We start from the raw sequence: 16,534 nt of genomic DNA on the forward strand, positions 1-16,534 counted from the left end.
TTTTAACTAGTCAGCCACAAGGTACACTGCAGTAGAACGTCTCTAGTTTACCAAGTATTCCAAATCCCTTTTGTTCCTTGTATTATGTGTTTCTTTGGGGTTGAGGTTTCTTGTGGTGGTGGTGTTTTGGGGGGGTTGCATTGCTTTTAACAATGAAAGTACTATGCTGGTAGGTATATGTGTTTAATGCAGGATGCGCAATGCAACCAGTGTATGCAGAGGAGTTGTACTCACCAGTGAATTGTGAAACTGCTGTGTTATAGAAGGAGCTTTATAGATATTTGAGATACCTGTATTTATCCTACCTTATTACAGTAATGAACTGAGATTTTCAGTATGTATTGTAGAACCAGTGAATATCAGGTCCTTGCAGAGGTCCTGCTGATTTCTCTGAATCATCATCTAGTATGACCTGGCTCAGAGAGAGCTGCCTTCGAACTTAGACCAGGTTGCTTAGGTCCCTAAGACCTTCAGGGCTGTTGATTACTTAGCCTTTCTGGGTAACCTCTTCCATTCCATTTGACACATTTAAAGTGTTTTTTCCTGTTACTTAATCAGAGTTGCCTTTCTTGCAGCATGTACTTTCATCAGTTATCTATCAGTTTTATATATAGCTTAAGAAAGTAGTTTATTGATAGAATGGTGTAAACTCTTAAAGCTGAGATTTGAAAGAGTTAGTATGCAGGTTATGAACTGTGTTAAACATAATCCTGCTGAACATGATTTCAATTGTAATATGAAGATCTAAGAACTTTGCTGGCACCAAATTGTGACAAAGGGTGAGATGGCAATAGGTCTGGAGGCAAATCTTGTGTGCTGTCTGACGTGGTAGCCAAGTTCCTGATGTGTTCCAGTAGCAGTTTTCAGGTTAATCACTGACTCTAATGAGTGTACACTAATTTCATGTAGAGTGAAATAAATCATTTTCAAATTTGAAATTATCATACAAACATTTTGCAGCTGGAGCTGTCAGACTTTGATTGCTAATTAACTGCTGTGCATCACCTTTAAGGCTCTTCCTCAACAAGCAGCATCAAATAGTAATATCAAACTGGGGATATAAATTCTTGCTAGTATAAGAAAGGCCTGTGGGAAGCAGATGGTGATGGCTATGCATGGTTTTCCTCTGTCACAAGGGCTAGTGTGTTTCATATTGTAGGTATCACACCACAGTGATGGTTTTGCAGTTAGTATTTTGGGAAGTTAAATGGGTTGAAGCTCCGATTCCTGGTTGTTCAGTACTGTTGTTTCTTTGGGTGGATGACATGGAAGGTGAGTTCCTCTCCTGCTGGTGGTTGTGGACTGAAGCATCATTATGTAGACTTCATGAGCCATCAGTCTGCAGTATGCAGCATGGCCACTGTTCTGTTGTCCACATAATGGCCTCAGACTGAAACAGGGCAAGTTCAGGTTAGATCTAAGGCAGAAGCTCTTCCCTGTGAGGGTGCTGAGGCCCTGGTGCAAGTTGCCCAAAGAAGTGGTAAATGCCCCATCCCTGGCAGTGTTCGAGGCCAGGTTGGACAGTCTTGGGCGACCTGATCTAGGGAGAGGCATCCCTGCCCATGGCAAGAGGTTGGAACGCGATGATCTTAAGGTCTTTTCCAACCTTGACTATTCTGTGATTCTATAAGCTCTTGCATAGCTCTTGTGACTGGTGCTATTGCTGACTGAAAATAGCTTCACCAGGCAGACTCCTATTCATCTGGTCCTGTCAACAGGCAGAAAATGGCCTGTTTTGTGAATTATGTGACAACTGTGGGAACATAGCAACAACTACATACATCTATTACATTGCCTAGTAAAGCAGCTCATCTGTGACAGTGGCTTAATCCATGCCTTCTCTTGCTATTTGTAGCCTTCTTACTAAGCGTGCGAGGGAAAGATAGCTTGCTTTTGAGACTTGTCTGTTGCCTGTGGTTTCACAGTGCCTATTTGGTCTTTCTTCTTCCAGACAGTTGGCCTTAAAAGTGGTATTAGTGCCATTATTGCTAAGCATACACTAATATCTAACAGGTTTTTAGATGAGTTCTTGAGCATATGTAGACAATTTTCTTCTGTTGGTGCAGTTACTCTGCAGGCTGGGATTGTCCTTGATTTTTCAGGATTCTAGCCGCTTTTTAGTGGGGCAAGTTAGGAGAACTGCATCAAAAAGAAGAAAACCTGAATTTTCTAAAATCCTTTTTGCAGGAATACCCTAATGTACTGCAGGAAATAGAGTCTGGTTTACTAAAGCAAGCCACTGAGCCAGTGTGGCAAGGAAAGAAGGGGGAAGAGCGCCTGAACAGATAAGAGAAATCAAGGTCCTTTGGAATCTCAGGATCTGGACAAATAATTACCACTGTCTCCTCACTCAAAAACTGGAGTAGAACTAAAGTAGAAACACAAAATCAAGTGCTTGTTGTGAGAAATGTCTTGTCTCTCCTGGGATGTCACTAGCTGTGTTCTCTAGCTTGTGCGGATTTTCGCCTACAAATACGGCTATTCCCACCCCTCAGATATCACTGATGTCTCTTCATCTCTTTGCTCTGTTGACATTGTGTTTTTTCTCAGCTCTGAACCACTTCTTGGCGTGTCAAGCGTTCTTTTATTTTTCCCATTCCTTCCCCTTTCTTCTGATGTTTTTGCTTTGTTATTTTAGCTGTTTGGAATTTCTCCTCCCTGTTGCAGCTTGTCTGTTCTTTAGTCCTCTCTTTGCTCTTCTCATTTCCTATATAGATCTACCAAACTTCTCTCCCTTTATTTCTTTCCTTTGTTCATTTACCACCAACCTTTCACTTCTTTCTGAATCATTGCGTCTGCTTTGTCCTTTTGCCTTTTCTGTTGGGTTTTGTTGGGTTTTTTGTGTGCAGTTGGGTTTTGTTTTTCTGCTTCCCTTTACTTTTTTTTCCCTCCACCCTAATATCGTATTTTTTGTTTTCTCTTCTCTCTCACTACGGAGCTGATGCTAGTGGAAAATGCTGTGGGGGTATATCTTAAGAAGCTAGTGTCTCGGAGGTTTCCGTGGTGGTGGTGGCACACAAGTCAGGTGAATTCGAGATTAATAATAATTCAGAAGGCTTGAAGTAAACATAAGAAGTAAGAATAAACCCCAGAAGAAATGGTGAGGGTACTAATCTAAAGACTTGGGTTTAGTTCCACACTGCATTGGAAGCTTATTGTGATCATGAGCACTTCTGAGCTACGCTTGCACCAAACTTCACCTCTTACTTAAACCTGTACTTCAGTTCTCCATCTGTAAAATGCTGAACATGTAAACTTCTGCTATGATGGTAATACTGTTATTCACCATAATACATATTTCACTTACATGGATTAACTGTTACATGATACCAACCTGGGAGCATAGCAATATCTTAAGATGGGCAGAAAATTTAACTGATGCCCTACCAAAAAGCATTGTGCATTATGCTGCTCTGTGTTAGTGACTCACTTCAGCAGAGCATCCCTTGAAATTGCTGTGAAAATAAGGCAAAGGAATCAAAGCAAGCCTTGTATTCCTGTTCTGGAAGCAGTTCTTGATGGGAAATATCTTTCCTGGTTCATTTTCAGCAGCTAGGGTAGTAATAAGTAGCTAAAATACTAGGGAACTTTACATAATGGTTTTGATCAAAATGACAAATGGCAGCTGTTTTTAGGGGATGGTGAAGTTATTGCATTTAAGTTGCAGAAGGAGTTCTTACTAAAAGGAAGTAATTGTATCTTATTTAAAGTAACAATAGGAAAAGGAATAATGGCATTCTAATAGTTAAGCAACGCATTTAAGTGCAGTTTATGCTGCTGAATGGAGCTTGTTTATATCATCAAATGAATAATTATTGAGATCTTGGAGGGGGGTCCTGTATTGCTTAGAAAACTTTCTATTCCGTTTTCTTTTGTCAAGAAAGAAAAAGAAATGGGGCTGAAATGAGCTGCAAAATACGAAACATTCAAGAAAATTACACACATAACGCATTCCTCTTGCTTTCTAACCATTCTTGCCTTCCTCATTTGAGGCCAAACAGAATGAGAGCAGGAACATTACAGGAGTATTAGCTGTGTGTTACAATGCTTCACTGGGAATTGATTCTAGACCTCTGTGGGATCTTTTTCACCCTTTCAGCACTTCCCCTGCTGCTCCATTCCTGTGCTTCGTGCTGCAGCTGTACTAGGATTAAACTGACCTGGAATTTGCAACTGTCATTGAAAATGAGAATTGTACTCAAATGAAGCATAGCAATAACAGGGAAGTATTTCCTGATCTTGCATCTACTTGCTGCTGCCCAGAGGTATGAGGGGATGCTGGTGTGTGCACAGTGATGAGAAATGGGGATTCTTGAGGCCTGAGCTGGTTTACAGTGGGCACTTTTCAAAGCTTCTAGCTGTTCAGCTCTGGGTTTCTGTTAAGCACCTGTAAATGCTGGTGAGATAGTCAAATTTGGGTGAATTTTCACCGCGATGATAAAAAGCATTTCCTTGTCACCAAGACACTCTTAGGATTTCAAAGCTGGTTGTCAATCAGCTTCAGCAAGCAGGACTTCAAGTGCATTTTAAGAGAGAAGGGGGAAATAAAAAGGAAGATTCTATGAATTCATTTAACTGTCTGTCTTTTGGAAGTGGTATTTTTATAACAATTGTGATAACAGGGACAAAAGGAACAGTGAACAGAGATGCAAAGGAATAACTGTTCATTTATGAAGTTAGCCAACATAGTGGGCCCCTCACTGCAAGAGGGACATTGAGGTGCTGGAGCAGGGCCAGAGAAGGGCAACGGAGCTGGGGCAGGGCCTGGAGCCCAAGTGTGATGGGGAAGGGCTGAGGGACCTGGGGGGTTCAGGCTGGAGAAGACTCAGGGGGGACCTGATGGCTCCCTACAACTGCCTGACAGGAGGATGGAGCCAGGAGGGGCTGGGCTCTGCTCCCAAGGAACAAGGGATGGGACAAGAGGAACCGGCCTCAAGCTGCACCAGGGCAGGTTTAGATGGAGCTGAGGAACAATTCCTGCCCCAGAGGGTGCTCAGGCATTGGAACAGGCTGCCCAGGGCAGGGCTGCAGTCACCATCCCTGCAAGTGTTCACACAGCGTGGAGATGAGGCCTCAGTGCCATGGGTTAGTGGTGGCCTTGGCAGTGCTGGTGAATGGTTGGACTGGATGAGCTTAAAGGGCTTTTCCAAGCTGGTTGATTCTATGATTCTATGATCTGAAAAGTAGCTTAAAGGAAAGTTGGGTGCTTATAAGCAGTAAAGGTAAACCAGCATCTAATTGGAACAGAAAAGAAGTTTTTCCCCCTAAGAAGTTGAATGACCATACTTAGCCCAAATGTTTTACCTAAGGAAATAAAATAATGGAAGTGAAAGCAGACAGCTGGACAGTTTCACTTTGAAAAGATCATGGCTTCCAAAAACCTTTAGAGCCAGAGGTACTCTCAGACAAGCAGTTTCTGAAGTCTGCTTTTAAAAGGTTCAATAAAGAAATAAATATGTGTTCTGGAAGGCTTGATTGATTGCTATTTCATCAATATGAGATGAAACATTCCAGCAGTGTTTAGATTTATTTTGTACAGGTGGAAAGTATAAATCCGGAACCAGGTAGCACAATTCCTTCCTATCCCAATTAGTAGGAATGTTGTACAAGGAAGCAGAGAAGGATGCTTAAATTGAGAGCAAATGAATTCAAGAGATGCTAATGTGTAATTTTTATTTTAAGATGACCAAAATATTTGGGAAGGAAACAAAAGACTGTCTTTGACAGTTAGCTCGCTATAATGCTTTAATAGCGTATTTGTAGTCTAAATGTTCTAATTTGGGCTCATTTTGGAATGCGAAAGCTTGGGATTTTTCACCGGTGCGGTGCTTTTCTATATTGCTCTGTAAAACAGGCCATGAATTCTTGCAAATGGGAAGTGCTCTCCTAAGTGCAGGCAAAGGCACATTTCTTTTGGAGGCAGCAAAACCAAGCAGTGGTTCTGCAGGCTCCTGGTGTCAACAGGAAACAAAAGAACTGCAAAATGAGTGCACGAACACCGCTAACTTCAATTGATTTTAGACCTTTCCTGAGAAAGAAAACGGAATCTTTAAGGACTGGACACAGAGATAATTCAGTATTTCTTTTATGAGTTTTATCAAAAGCCAGATGCCCAAAACCAGAACAGAAGAGAACCTTTTTCTTGCGTGAATGACCAGTAGAATTAACCCGAGAAGGTGAGGAAAGTGCAGTGCTAAGAGCTCCCTGTGAAGTCAGATGGAAATGGCAACAATGCCATTTTGATTCCTACAGGTCTGGGGTTAAGCTCAGGGTATGTGGAATTTTCTAGATATCAGGAAAGCAAAGAGAATTATTTTTTAATGGAAAAATCACCCCAAAACTGCCAATAATGGTAGGAATAGAACAGAGATACAATTACTTTTAGTCTTTACTGGTGAATTGCTTAACGTAGAAGAGAGTTGAGCTGTGACTGAAAGTCTGAAACGTGACAACTCCAGAAAGCAATTTCATTTAAGGTGTTTTTCTATTGTTCATAACAACCCCATACCACTCCTATATTCCCTTTCTTTCTTTAAGCAAGACTTGTGTCATAACTCTTGGAAGAGTAGAATTTGCCCAGATAATTTGTTCTATTGTGAAATAATATGGGGGGGGGGGGGGTTTCCCCTCACAAGGATGCATGTAAGCTTTTAGTTTGAAAGGAAGGAGAGCCCTGAGGTTTCCTTCAATATTTAACGTTTGGATTTCATACTCCTCATAATGTGGGCTAATTCAGTCAATGTGGTTTTGGATAGCAGAAGAGTTCAAACATGAGAATTCCATTCGGGCCGTGCAGATCGGGAATCTCAAAGGGTATTTAATCATTCAGAACCAGAAAGGTTTCTTTAATTTTTAAACATGTTTTCATTTTCTGTTTTATTTAACTTGTCTTTAACATTTATAGAGAGCCCCTTGAAGGCTCGACAGCTCCAAGTTTGCATTAGGTCTAAAAAAGAAATAATAAGGAAGCATTAGTGTATGTGGAGATCTATTAGAGGACGAAAAGGTGCTGTTGGACTATGAAGATACTCTGATAACTACAAAGTAGGGCTTGCTAAAATGATTAATTTATATAGTGATTATTTGTTTTAAAGGACCGGGAAACCAGATTGCCAAAGAACTTTTGTTGCCTCCCACAATAGTATGAATGTTTAAAGAAGCTATATATATATATATATATGAAACTCCAATTTGCAAAAGTGTTGTTAATTACTGCTGCTGAGAGAGGGGAATTAAAACTAAAAGCATACTTTATTTTCCCATACGTTGAGATGGAGGTTCTTGCAATGACTAAGGAAATACAGGCTAAAGAAAGCTTGGTTTGTGCTGCTGAAAACCTTTGGGAAAATCAGTTAAAATAGCGAAGTCTAAATGTTGTACATGTGGAAAGGAACATTACCAGCTTCATGGTGGAATGTGGTATAGCCTAGCTAGTGTGGTCCTCAGGGGACCAGGATGGAGAGGGGAAAGGAGGAGCATTGGAAGCAGAAAGTTCAGATAGAATCATGGAATGATTGGGTTGGAAAGGATCTTAAGGTCATCCAGTTCTGACCTCCTGCCACAGGCAGGGACACCTCACTCCAGACCATGCCCCTGAAGGCTCTGTCCAACCTGGCCTTGGACACTGCCAGGGATGGGGCAGCCACAGCTTCTCTGGGCACTTCTGCCTTAGACCTAACCTGAACTTGCCCTGTTTCAGTCTGAACCCATCACCCCTTGTCCTGTGGCTGCAGTCCCTGATGAAAAGTCCCTCTCCAGCATCCTTGTAGCATCCTTCAGACACTGGAAGCTGCTCCGAGGTCTCCACGCAGCTTCTCCTCTCCAGGCTGAACAGCACCAATGTTCTCAGCCTGTCTTTAACTGTGATTCCATTCAGAAAAATGCCTGGAAAAGTTAGTGTGTTTTCCTTCATACTTACCAATTGTATGTTCCAGCAATGCATGTTTTGGCCTAGGTTGCTATGTCAGATCTCGCTGACAGTCCCCTGAGGTTGATGGCAAGATGTGTGTCACCTCCCCTGGGCTTTCAATCAGTGCAGGGACTTGGGAAAACAGATTAACCTTCATTGTTTAACAAGCAGCAGTGAAGAGAAGGTATTTATTTACTTGTGACTTAAATGTGCTAATGACAGTTGACACGCTGTAATTTCTGAGCATACCAGCAAGGTGCTAATCTGCTTGTGTTTGTCTGGTATTATTTCACTTATAGTTCCGGTTTCTTCAGCAAGGACTTTACTGTTGCCCACTAAAGAAGGGTGAAAATCTTAACTAAAGCACTTAACCCTTAAAAGACTGAGTATTCAAATCTGCCTCTTGACAGTAATACACTGGATTCTCAGTTTAGAGTTTATTAAATACCTGTTGCTAAACAACTTAATTTAATAACAATCCATTATGAGAATACAAAGGCATTTCCCATACTTTGGGTAGAAAACTGAACGTGGGATCTTTCTTTCTAATTTGGCTTTCCTGTGTTCTGGTATTTGCTGGCTGGGAGGAACCTCAGACTAAACCCAGTTTGGTTTCCCTGTGATGACTACTTCCAGGCTTGGTTTTGTCTAGTCCGAATGGGGATGGTAATTTAATACAATTAATTGAACTGGGGGAATAGTCAAAAAGTATTTCTCTCTGGTTTGCGAGTGGAAAGTTGCTTGGGAAACCTGCATAGGAACGATGCAACAATTCCTTTTAGTTTTCACTGTAACCATTTGCTAGATAGCAGTTGTTATTAGCACATTCAGTGGTCTTTGGAGTGTGTTCTTTGGCTTTGTCAGTGTGCGGGTACGTGCAAGTGTAGTTGTGTCTAAGTTTGCACCTTAAATGAATGGTGCAAGGTATGTTAGAGGCAGTGGTAATACACATAGACATGCCAACACTTCAGAACATGCTTTCCTTTCAGCTCCAAGCGTTTTTCTCCAATACAGGCCCTTAGGCCAGCATGCATTAGCAGTGGTTGTGTATTTTTATACATTCAGATTTGGTAACTTCTTACGTAAATGGTGTGCAAAACCATTTTCTACCTGTTTAGGCAGGGGTGTCCTTAGCTTGATAAACCGGGCTGTTTGGTTGAAGAGTTTACCTGATTTGTTTGGTAAATGAAACTTTCCAAACGAAATAGCTGAACCCTGCCCCAGTGTTTCAGTTTGTTCTGAGACTCTGAAATCATAGCTGGTAAATAAGAATTTCCTTCACTTTTCTCCCACCTACATTAAAAGTACCTTTTCTGCCACACAGCCTGTGCTGTTTTCCCATAGGGATGTATAATGGAGTTCATCAAAGTGAAAAAAGTGAGTCACACCATCACTTATTTACTCCTGTAAGACAATAATGGTGTTGATAGTTACCCAGACGTGCTTTCATTGCATTAGATTGTACAAAAAGCTGGGAGTTTAAAAGTCTTTGCAGGCTTGACTGCAGGTGAAAAGAAAGAAACTACATAGCTACTACATGGGAGTTACAGTCTCATTTAATGCTGTTTGTTGCCTTTTAGGTTCCAACTAGCAGAAATGTTGTTGCTCCAAGTTTGCTGGAGTATTTCATTATAGAAATCACAAAAAGGAAGTCCTGTTTTCACGGTATAGAGAGTCAAAGGAGATTACTACGATTAAAGTAGCAGGTTAGATTCTAAAACTTTGTCTACCTAGTTTCATAGGCACAAGTTACCTAATACGAAAAACTAACAACAAAGCCTCAGCAAAAACCCCAAACCCAAGTGCTTTCCCATCTATGTCTGTAAATAAAGCTTTCTCACTATTGCTGCCTGGCGATTTCAAGATGCTGACTGCCCCATTTCACTCTATTTCGTATATAAGGTTTTGTGTGTATCTGCTAGACTGATGACTGTGTTTCAAGTATAGGATCCCCTGCCTGCTCTGTTTTCCTTTCCAGCCCTTGGAACTGGAGTTTCAAGTGTTAGTGGCACTGGGCTAACTGTCAGCAGAAGACCTTTTACAGGTGCACTGTAACAGTAATTTGGACTCGCTCTAAATGGCAGGCTGGCTCTGATGGGTTTATCAAAGAAGAGAGGATTCTTGACAGCAGCATCATCTGTAAGAGTGTTTTCATTACTGATTTGCCTTAACTAAAGCTAAGAGGGGTTCCATTAGGAGCCCAGTGAAAGAGAAAAAAGCCCTGCATTCCCTAGTTATATTTTTATCCATGCAGTAGATATGCTTCATAATAAACTGTCCTTCGGTTGCCCAGCCCTGGGGATCTGCAGTGCACATTGGCTCCCTTCTAGCCACTGTAGCTGGGTTTCCTTCCCAAGGACAGTACGCAGTGAAACAACAGCGGTTTGGGTTTCCATCATCCCAGTTGGTGTGAAATGTTCCAGTATATCCACAGTTGGATACAGCTCAGACTTCTAAAGGAAAGGAGAACAAAAGGGAGCCTGAAACTGTTTCTCAGGAGAGCCACACTACTGCCTTTCCAGCCTTGTTCCATAAAGAGTAGCTCTTAAGCATACTCTGTTTATGTGACAGGTTGAACAATTGGCAGTTGCCTCTGAAGCATTCAAAAGGTTTATTTCCTTGGTGAGAATATAGGACTTAGACAGGGCAATCCTATATACAGAAAAAACGATGATGAAGCTAAAATGTGCCACCTTTTTCTTGTGGGAAACAAGATCTTTTCCATTCTCATCTGAGTCTGAAATCAAAGTTTATATTGTTCTGATGTCGATACTTCTGTTAACTTCCTTGTTTGGCAGATTTTTCTGTGGGTGAAAGTGATGTGTCTGACACCAGAAAACATTGGTGCTTTGAAACTTGTGTGTGTAAGGTAATGGTGTGCGTGAGGGGCATTGAAATCTTCATTTAAATGTTTACAGAAGGTGTACACAAAATGGGATACAGGTTTTTACCTGTTCTTGGTATTCCTTTCATTTCAACTACTGCATGCCTTGCTGTCTCCTCCCAGGTCTAGCAGCTGTGTATTGCTGCATAGCACAATATGAGATCATAATAATGCTGCCTAGCACAATATGACATCAAAAATAGAAATGTAATTATCTTGAATTAACTTTCCATATCTATAGCCATGCATCAGGTTTATTTTCTGAGATGTATAACCACGTTTCTATCTGTTTAGTGAGGAGCAGACATGGTCAGCATCAGGTATTCATCCCAAGCACAAGGTTGCTCATGATCCCTTTTCCAGTGTCTTTAGTGACTGGATCTAGTGTCTGACTTCTAGACACCAGATACATGCATACCCTTTAGCTGTCCCTAACAAGTAATAGAGAATCTGAGACGTTGCTTCACTTGTTAAATTCACCAGTGAGCAGAGTTCACTTGCGTAAAAATGCTTGTGTCTGCCTTTGTTGGCACCTTATCTGTCTTCAGAGTTTAATATCTCCCTGGGTGAGCAACTGCATGGGAGGTAGTCAGAAGTTTGATATCATGGCCTTAGGGAGTGCATTTTGTGTCCTTAATTGGTCTACATTCCCCCTGCAAGGAGTCTGACTTAAGAGACCCACAGGTTTTTGCAAGGTAAGCATCCCTGAAATTCAAGCCTAGAATTTTTGTCATGTCATATTTGTGCTATATTTATTTATGTCTGCTTTGCAAAATCCACTGTATCCATGTACTTGGCTTTTATCTGCATCTCTTTCATCTGCGAGATCATTCATTTCCATCTTAACAAATATTTCAGTAGTATTTTTTATCTCATTTGAAATGTAAAGTAAAAAGAAAAAAAGGACATTTCTAGTTTTTTAACCACTCTCTCCAGCTATTTACAGTGACCATTTTCCACAGACGTGTTTCACCAGTAAATGATCAGAAAGTAAGTAAAGAATCTTCGTTTCTTCTCAGCAAACTGCATTCAGAGGATGAGAAGAACACCTCCCCTGGATGAACTGCAGCCGCCTCCGTACCAGGATGATAGTGGTTCTCCTCATCTTTCGTGTACGCCTTCGGAAGTCGGAGACAGTAAATGTGAATTCTCCCAGTGCAGCAACAGTCCAAGATGTTCGTACAAGTGCCCAAGTGAGGGAAGCACGGGACACGAAATAGAAAGCTTTCATAACAAAGGGTATGAAGAGGATGTACCAAGTGATAGCACAGCTGTCCTTAGTCCAGAGGTAAATAAAACCAGCTGAGTGTTCTGAAGCGTCATGCAATGCAACCTTTGCAGAGCTCTTTTGTTATCTAAAGATGACGGCACAGTTAAACAAACACTGATATTGCACCTCATTCGTTTAGTTTGTTGGATATTATTAAATAGGATTTCAGCTTGTTCTTTATAGTTTTCTGTATGGCAGAAAACTTCATCGCACTCTAATGACTGTAGTCAGAATTCTTCTTCCACAGGATTTTTCAAATCGCCAAATAAAAAAACCCCAACCAAAATAGGCTGTTCACACCTTTCAAACTGAACACCCCATAACATAAAACATCTTTTGCGGGAGGGAAGGAAGCGTTACAAAGACTTCTTTTAATTTGTTAATGGTAGTATAGAGATTTGGTCCACTTAATTTTCCTTTTCTCTGCTATGAACTGTAAAGATACCCATTTATTTTTACTATGAGGAAATCATATTTTCTGACATGCACTTCCTTGAAAAGTCTTTTAACAGCCAGTTTCTGCGCTGATACCAATGGTAAGGCTACGTTAGGGACGTCATGTGCAGAAGAGGCTCTTTTTGGTACACATTTGTCTTTTGCCTCTATCTGAAGCTTTGAAGTGCATATTAGGGCTCAGTCCTGATGTGTCAGCACTCGTTTCTATTTTAGTAGACCTCTTGGGAAGCTGATGTTGCATATGTGGGGTGTTGGTGCAACATCTGGAAGGTGCAGCTGCAACTTACTCCAGTAGCTAGCGCTCTGTATGTACCTGCTGATGAGCTAGGACCAGAATCTGTATGATCTTCATTACTGGTGAAGAAGCGTGTGTACATATGGTCCTCAAACCCTAACAGATTGCAGCAAATCTAATCCTAGTTCTTCCCGTTTTGGGTCACACCAGACATTAATGTAGGCATACTCAGTAAGAGCTGAGAACGCTGCCAGCTTTTTTTTATAGCCACTCAACAACTTGAAGAATGAAGCTTTCAGAGGACCAAATCCCAATGGCAGTGTAGCAATTGGTTTAAAAGAAAAACATGACTTTTTAAATCCAGAAGGTTTTACTACAATATCTATTAATGTACATAGAATCATAGAATCATAGAATAGTTAGGGTTGGAAAGGACCTTAAGATCAACAAGTTCCAAGCCCCCTGCCATGGGCAGGAACACCTCATACTAAACCATGTCAGCCAAGGCCTCGTCCAACATGAACCAGTGTACCTTTGATAATACACAAGAAATACATTTGGTTTACATACTTGGAATAGCTTATGGACAGTAGGTTGACCTGCACTTGTAGGTATTTTGTGTTTCAGTATTGCTATCAAACCGCCTGTTGTGACAGTGTAGGGCATCTATGTTTTGTTCGAAGTTTGCAGTGACGATAAACATTCTAAGTTTGAAATGCAGCTTTAGGGCTGATGCTGTTTGCAGAAGGTTCAGGAGGTGTGTTCAGGACACATGCATCTTGCACAGTTCCAGTAAAAGTACGTTAAGAAAACCATGATAACTTTTGGCACATTCATAGGATGCTTGTGGAGTGCAACAAGAGCTACATGTGCAAGTAGGTGTTGGCATTTCTGTATTTGTTGCTGGGTCTCACTGTGCTCTCAAGTCACTAGTCAGCTCTTAAACCACTCTAATAATAATGTTCACTTCAAACTGTGTGCATCCTGGCACTGAAATGAGGTAGTTCTATCTTGTAGCAAATGTATACGCATTTTAAGATGTCGGGCACAGCGAAGAGATCAGAAGGGGATCCCAGTTTAATCTGAGCTCTGTCTGATTGGCTCCTGGCTTTTGGTAGTATTGGCCAGGTAAAGGCTTTTGATTTTTTCTTGGCTGCTGGTCAGCTGTCTCCTCTCGGTGTGTAAGTGCATAGCGTCTGAAAGGAATAAGGTGATTTTAGTCCCTTCATATTGCTTAGGGAAAGCCATATATTTCCACGCTAGATTTAATGATAGGATACCATAAATAAATAAATAAATAGCTTTCTTTTTTTTCTTCCTCCAGGATATGTCAGCTCGAGGATCGTCTTCACAGCTTCCTAAACCTTTTGATCCTGAGCCAGTAGCTAAGTACGGCACACTGGATGTGACTTTTGACTATGACTCACAGGAACAGAAGCTTTTGGTGACAGTGACAGCTGTCACAGACATTCCCACTTACAGCAGGACAGGTGGAAGCTCGTGGCAAGTACACCTAGTTCTTCTCCCTATAAAGAAGCAGAGAGCGAAAACCAGCATCCAGCGGGGACCGTGCCCTGTCTTCACAGAGACATTCAAATTCAATCACGTGGAGTCAGAGATGATTGGGAATTACGCGGTTCGCTTCAGACTCTACAGCGTACGGCGCATGAAAAAGGAGAGGGTTGTGGGAGAAAAGGTTTTTTACTTAACCAAATTGAATCTTCAAGGGAAGATGTCAGTGCCAGTGATACTGGAACCTTCTTACAGCCTGTCTGTGAGTATTAAATGAGGCAGGATGAGAATGCAGTGCTGCACAGTGTCCTGAATTCTGGGAGAATAGTGTGTATATTTATAGAGTCATCACATCTGCTCTGTTTTCTTCAACAGTGATAGCACTGTATTAGCACAAGGATAATTTCCTTGGAGTTTCTGTAAGTACGTTCACTTTCCCCCTGCAAAAGCTTCCCATATTTTCCCTTTTAATTACTTAGAGATTTCCAGTCAATAAATATGGATGTAGTGGGGAATATGTGTACGTATGTCAACATGCAATTACATATGTGTTTAATAGTATAGTCGTTACTCTGCTACCCACAGAATCTCAATTGGGAAATAACAATAGGATAGAGGGGAAAGAAAAAAACCACGCTAGTGAGTGCACTCCATGGGTTGCAGTTAAACCTTGGTTGCAATAGGTATTTTCTATTTCAGAAAGAAAGACAGGAAAGAGTGATTTTGAAAGCACAGAGCCGTTTTTAATAACTGCAGACTAGAACCTTGTAAATAATTGATTCCCGGCTCTAAAGTGAATGGTAGTGTGAGCAGTAGTTCAAACCGAAAAGGATTTTTGTTTGCTGAAAAACCCCTGCCTACCTGATGAACAACATCTTTTGTCCTGGCAAATAATGTAACGTTTTTAATAAAGGAAAGCAACAGTAAGGGTAAACTTTGGTTTTACTGTCCAGAGCCTTAGAGCTCTGTCTGGGCAGTGGTCAGCATCTCCTCTTTCTTTGTTGTCAACATTTAAGCATGCTTTTGTCCAGAAAGAGGATGTTTGTGATGTTGTTGCCAGGGTTTCCTACAGTGGGACTGCTTGGATGCTCATGGCTTAAGAGCTGCATATGTGCTAAATAATGGAGTTTTGAGGGGAAGAGAAGGCGATTTAGCAAGGGCAGTCTTATTTGGGCATTGGATGTGTTTTGTGGGGGGTTTTTAAACCATCAGTAAAAGGGGAGAAGGGAAAGAAAGGAAATTTGGGGTTCTTTTCAGGTGAAATAATGCAAAACAGTGCAAAAAGGTTGGATTAATTGTAATGGCAATTCTGTTGAAGCTGAGTATTGCAAAAGGCACCCAAAATAAAATGCCATTTTATTTAATGCCTAAAAATCCATTCATTAGAATTAGTAAAAGCTGAGACTAAAACTTGGTCTGAAAGAGGATCAGCTGACAATAGAACAGCTTTTTTATGACACCTTAAGAAGTACAAATTGGTGTATTCTAAGGGGGAAGTGGTTCACCTGCCTCGTGTGAATGCCCCTAATGCAGAGGTTGCTGGTTTCACAGCTGGGTATAAAGCACCCTATGAAGCGAACCTTTGGATATTCCAAATGTACTTGCTAAATTTGTGTGTGTTGTCAATAGATGCTTGTGGAAAATTCACCGAAGCCAGCAAAGAGGCCAGTGAACAGGCCGGGATGTTGTCTGATTGCTGTATCCTCTATGTCCTTTCTTATTCTTCTGAATGATTTTCTTGAGCTTCTGTGGCAGGGAGAGTTAAATTCCAGAAGGCATCAAAGATAAGAAGCTTGATATTTGTGTTCTGTGATAGCGAGGGATGCCACGGCTGCACTTTTTCCCCTCATTTTTGAGGGGAAGGAATAAGAATATTGATAAGAAGTGGAAGGATCTTCCACAGTTGTTGCTGTAATGGGGTTTACGCAGGTCTACCTTAGCCCTACCTATTGCTGGAAAGGAGCCTTCATCGTCTTGATAGCTTGAATGAGGATCCATGGGGATTTTGGGAACCTTTGAAAACTCATTCACATTTTTCTGTTATTATTGATAGCCTATATAATTTTTTTTTGATAAGCAGATTTGAAACAGGATTTAACATATATTGCAAGAGTGTTAAAACATATTGTGTTTTTAGGATGTGTGACTGGAAGTACAAGGCATCCTGGGTCTCTTGAATTCAAGCCCTTGTTCTTGCAAGCACCCAGGTCATCCTCTTGTGAGTTTTCATCTGAAAACATCAGGTTGCCTCATTTCTAACCTGAATTT

General features: G+C 41.1%; 1 protein-coding gene across 10 annotated transcripts in view; it reads left to right on the forward strand.

The window, feature by feature from the left end:
- The window catches only part of SYT14 (synaptotagmin 14), a 74,616-nt gene that overhangs the window by 44,253 nt on the left and 13,829 nt on the right, over positions 1 to 16,534 (forward strand). For all 10 annotated transcript variants that reach the window (XM_061348302.1, XM_061348301.1, XM_061348303.1 and 7 more), the window contains 2 exons: positions 11,813 to 12,081; positions 14,079 to 14,528. In XM_061348302.1, the coding sequence (XP_061204286.1) occupies positions 11,813 to 12,081; positions 14,079 to 14,528 (719 nt within the window). The remainder of the gene's footprint in view (positions 1 to 11,812; positions 12,082 to 14,078; positions 14,529 to 16,534) is intronic.

Source organism: Neopsephotus bourkii, unplaced genomic scaffold, assembly GCF_033783945.1.
Source record: "Neopsephotus bourkii isolate Nb327-2 ecotype Australia unplaced genomic scaffold, CSIRO-AGI_Nbou_v1 NB_354, whole genome shotgun sequence".
NCBI lineage: Eukaryota > Metazoa > Chordata > Aves > Psittaciformes > Psittacidae > Neopsephotus > Neopsephotus bourkii.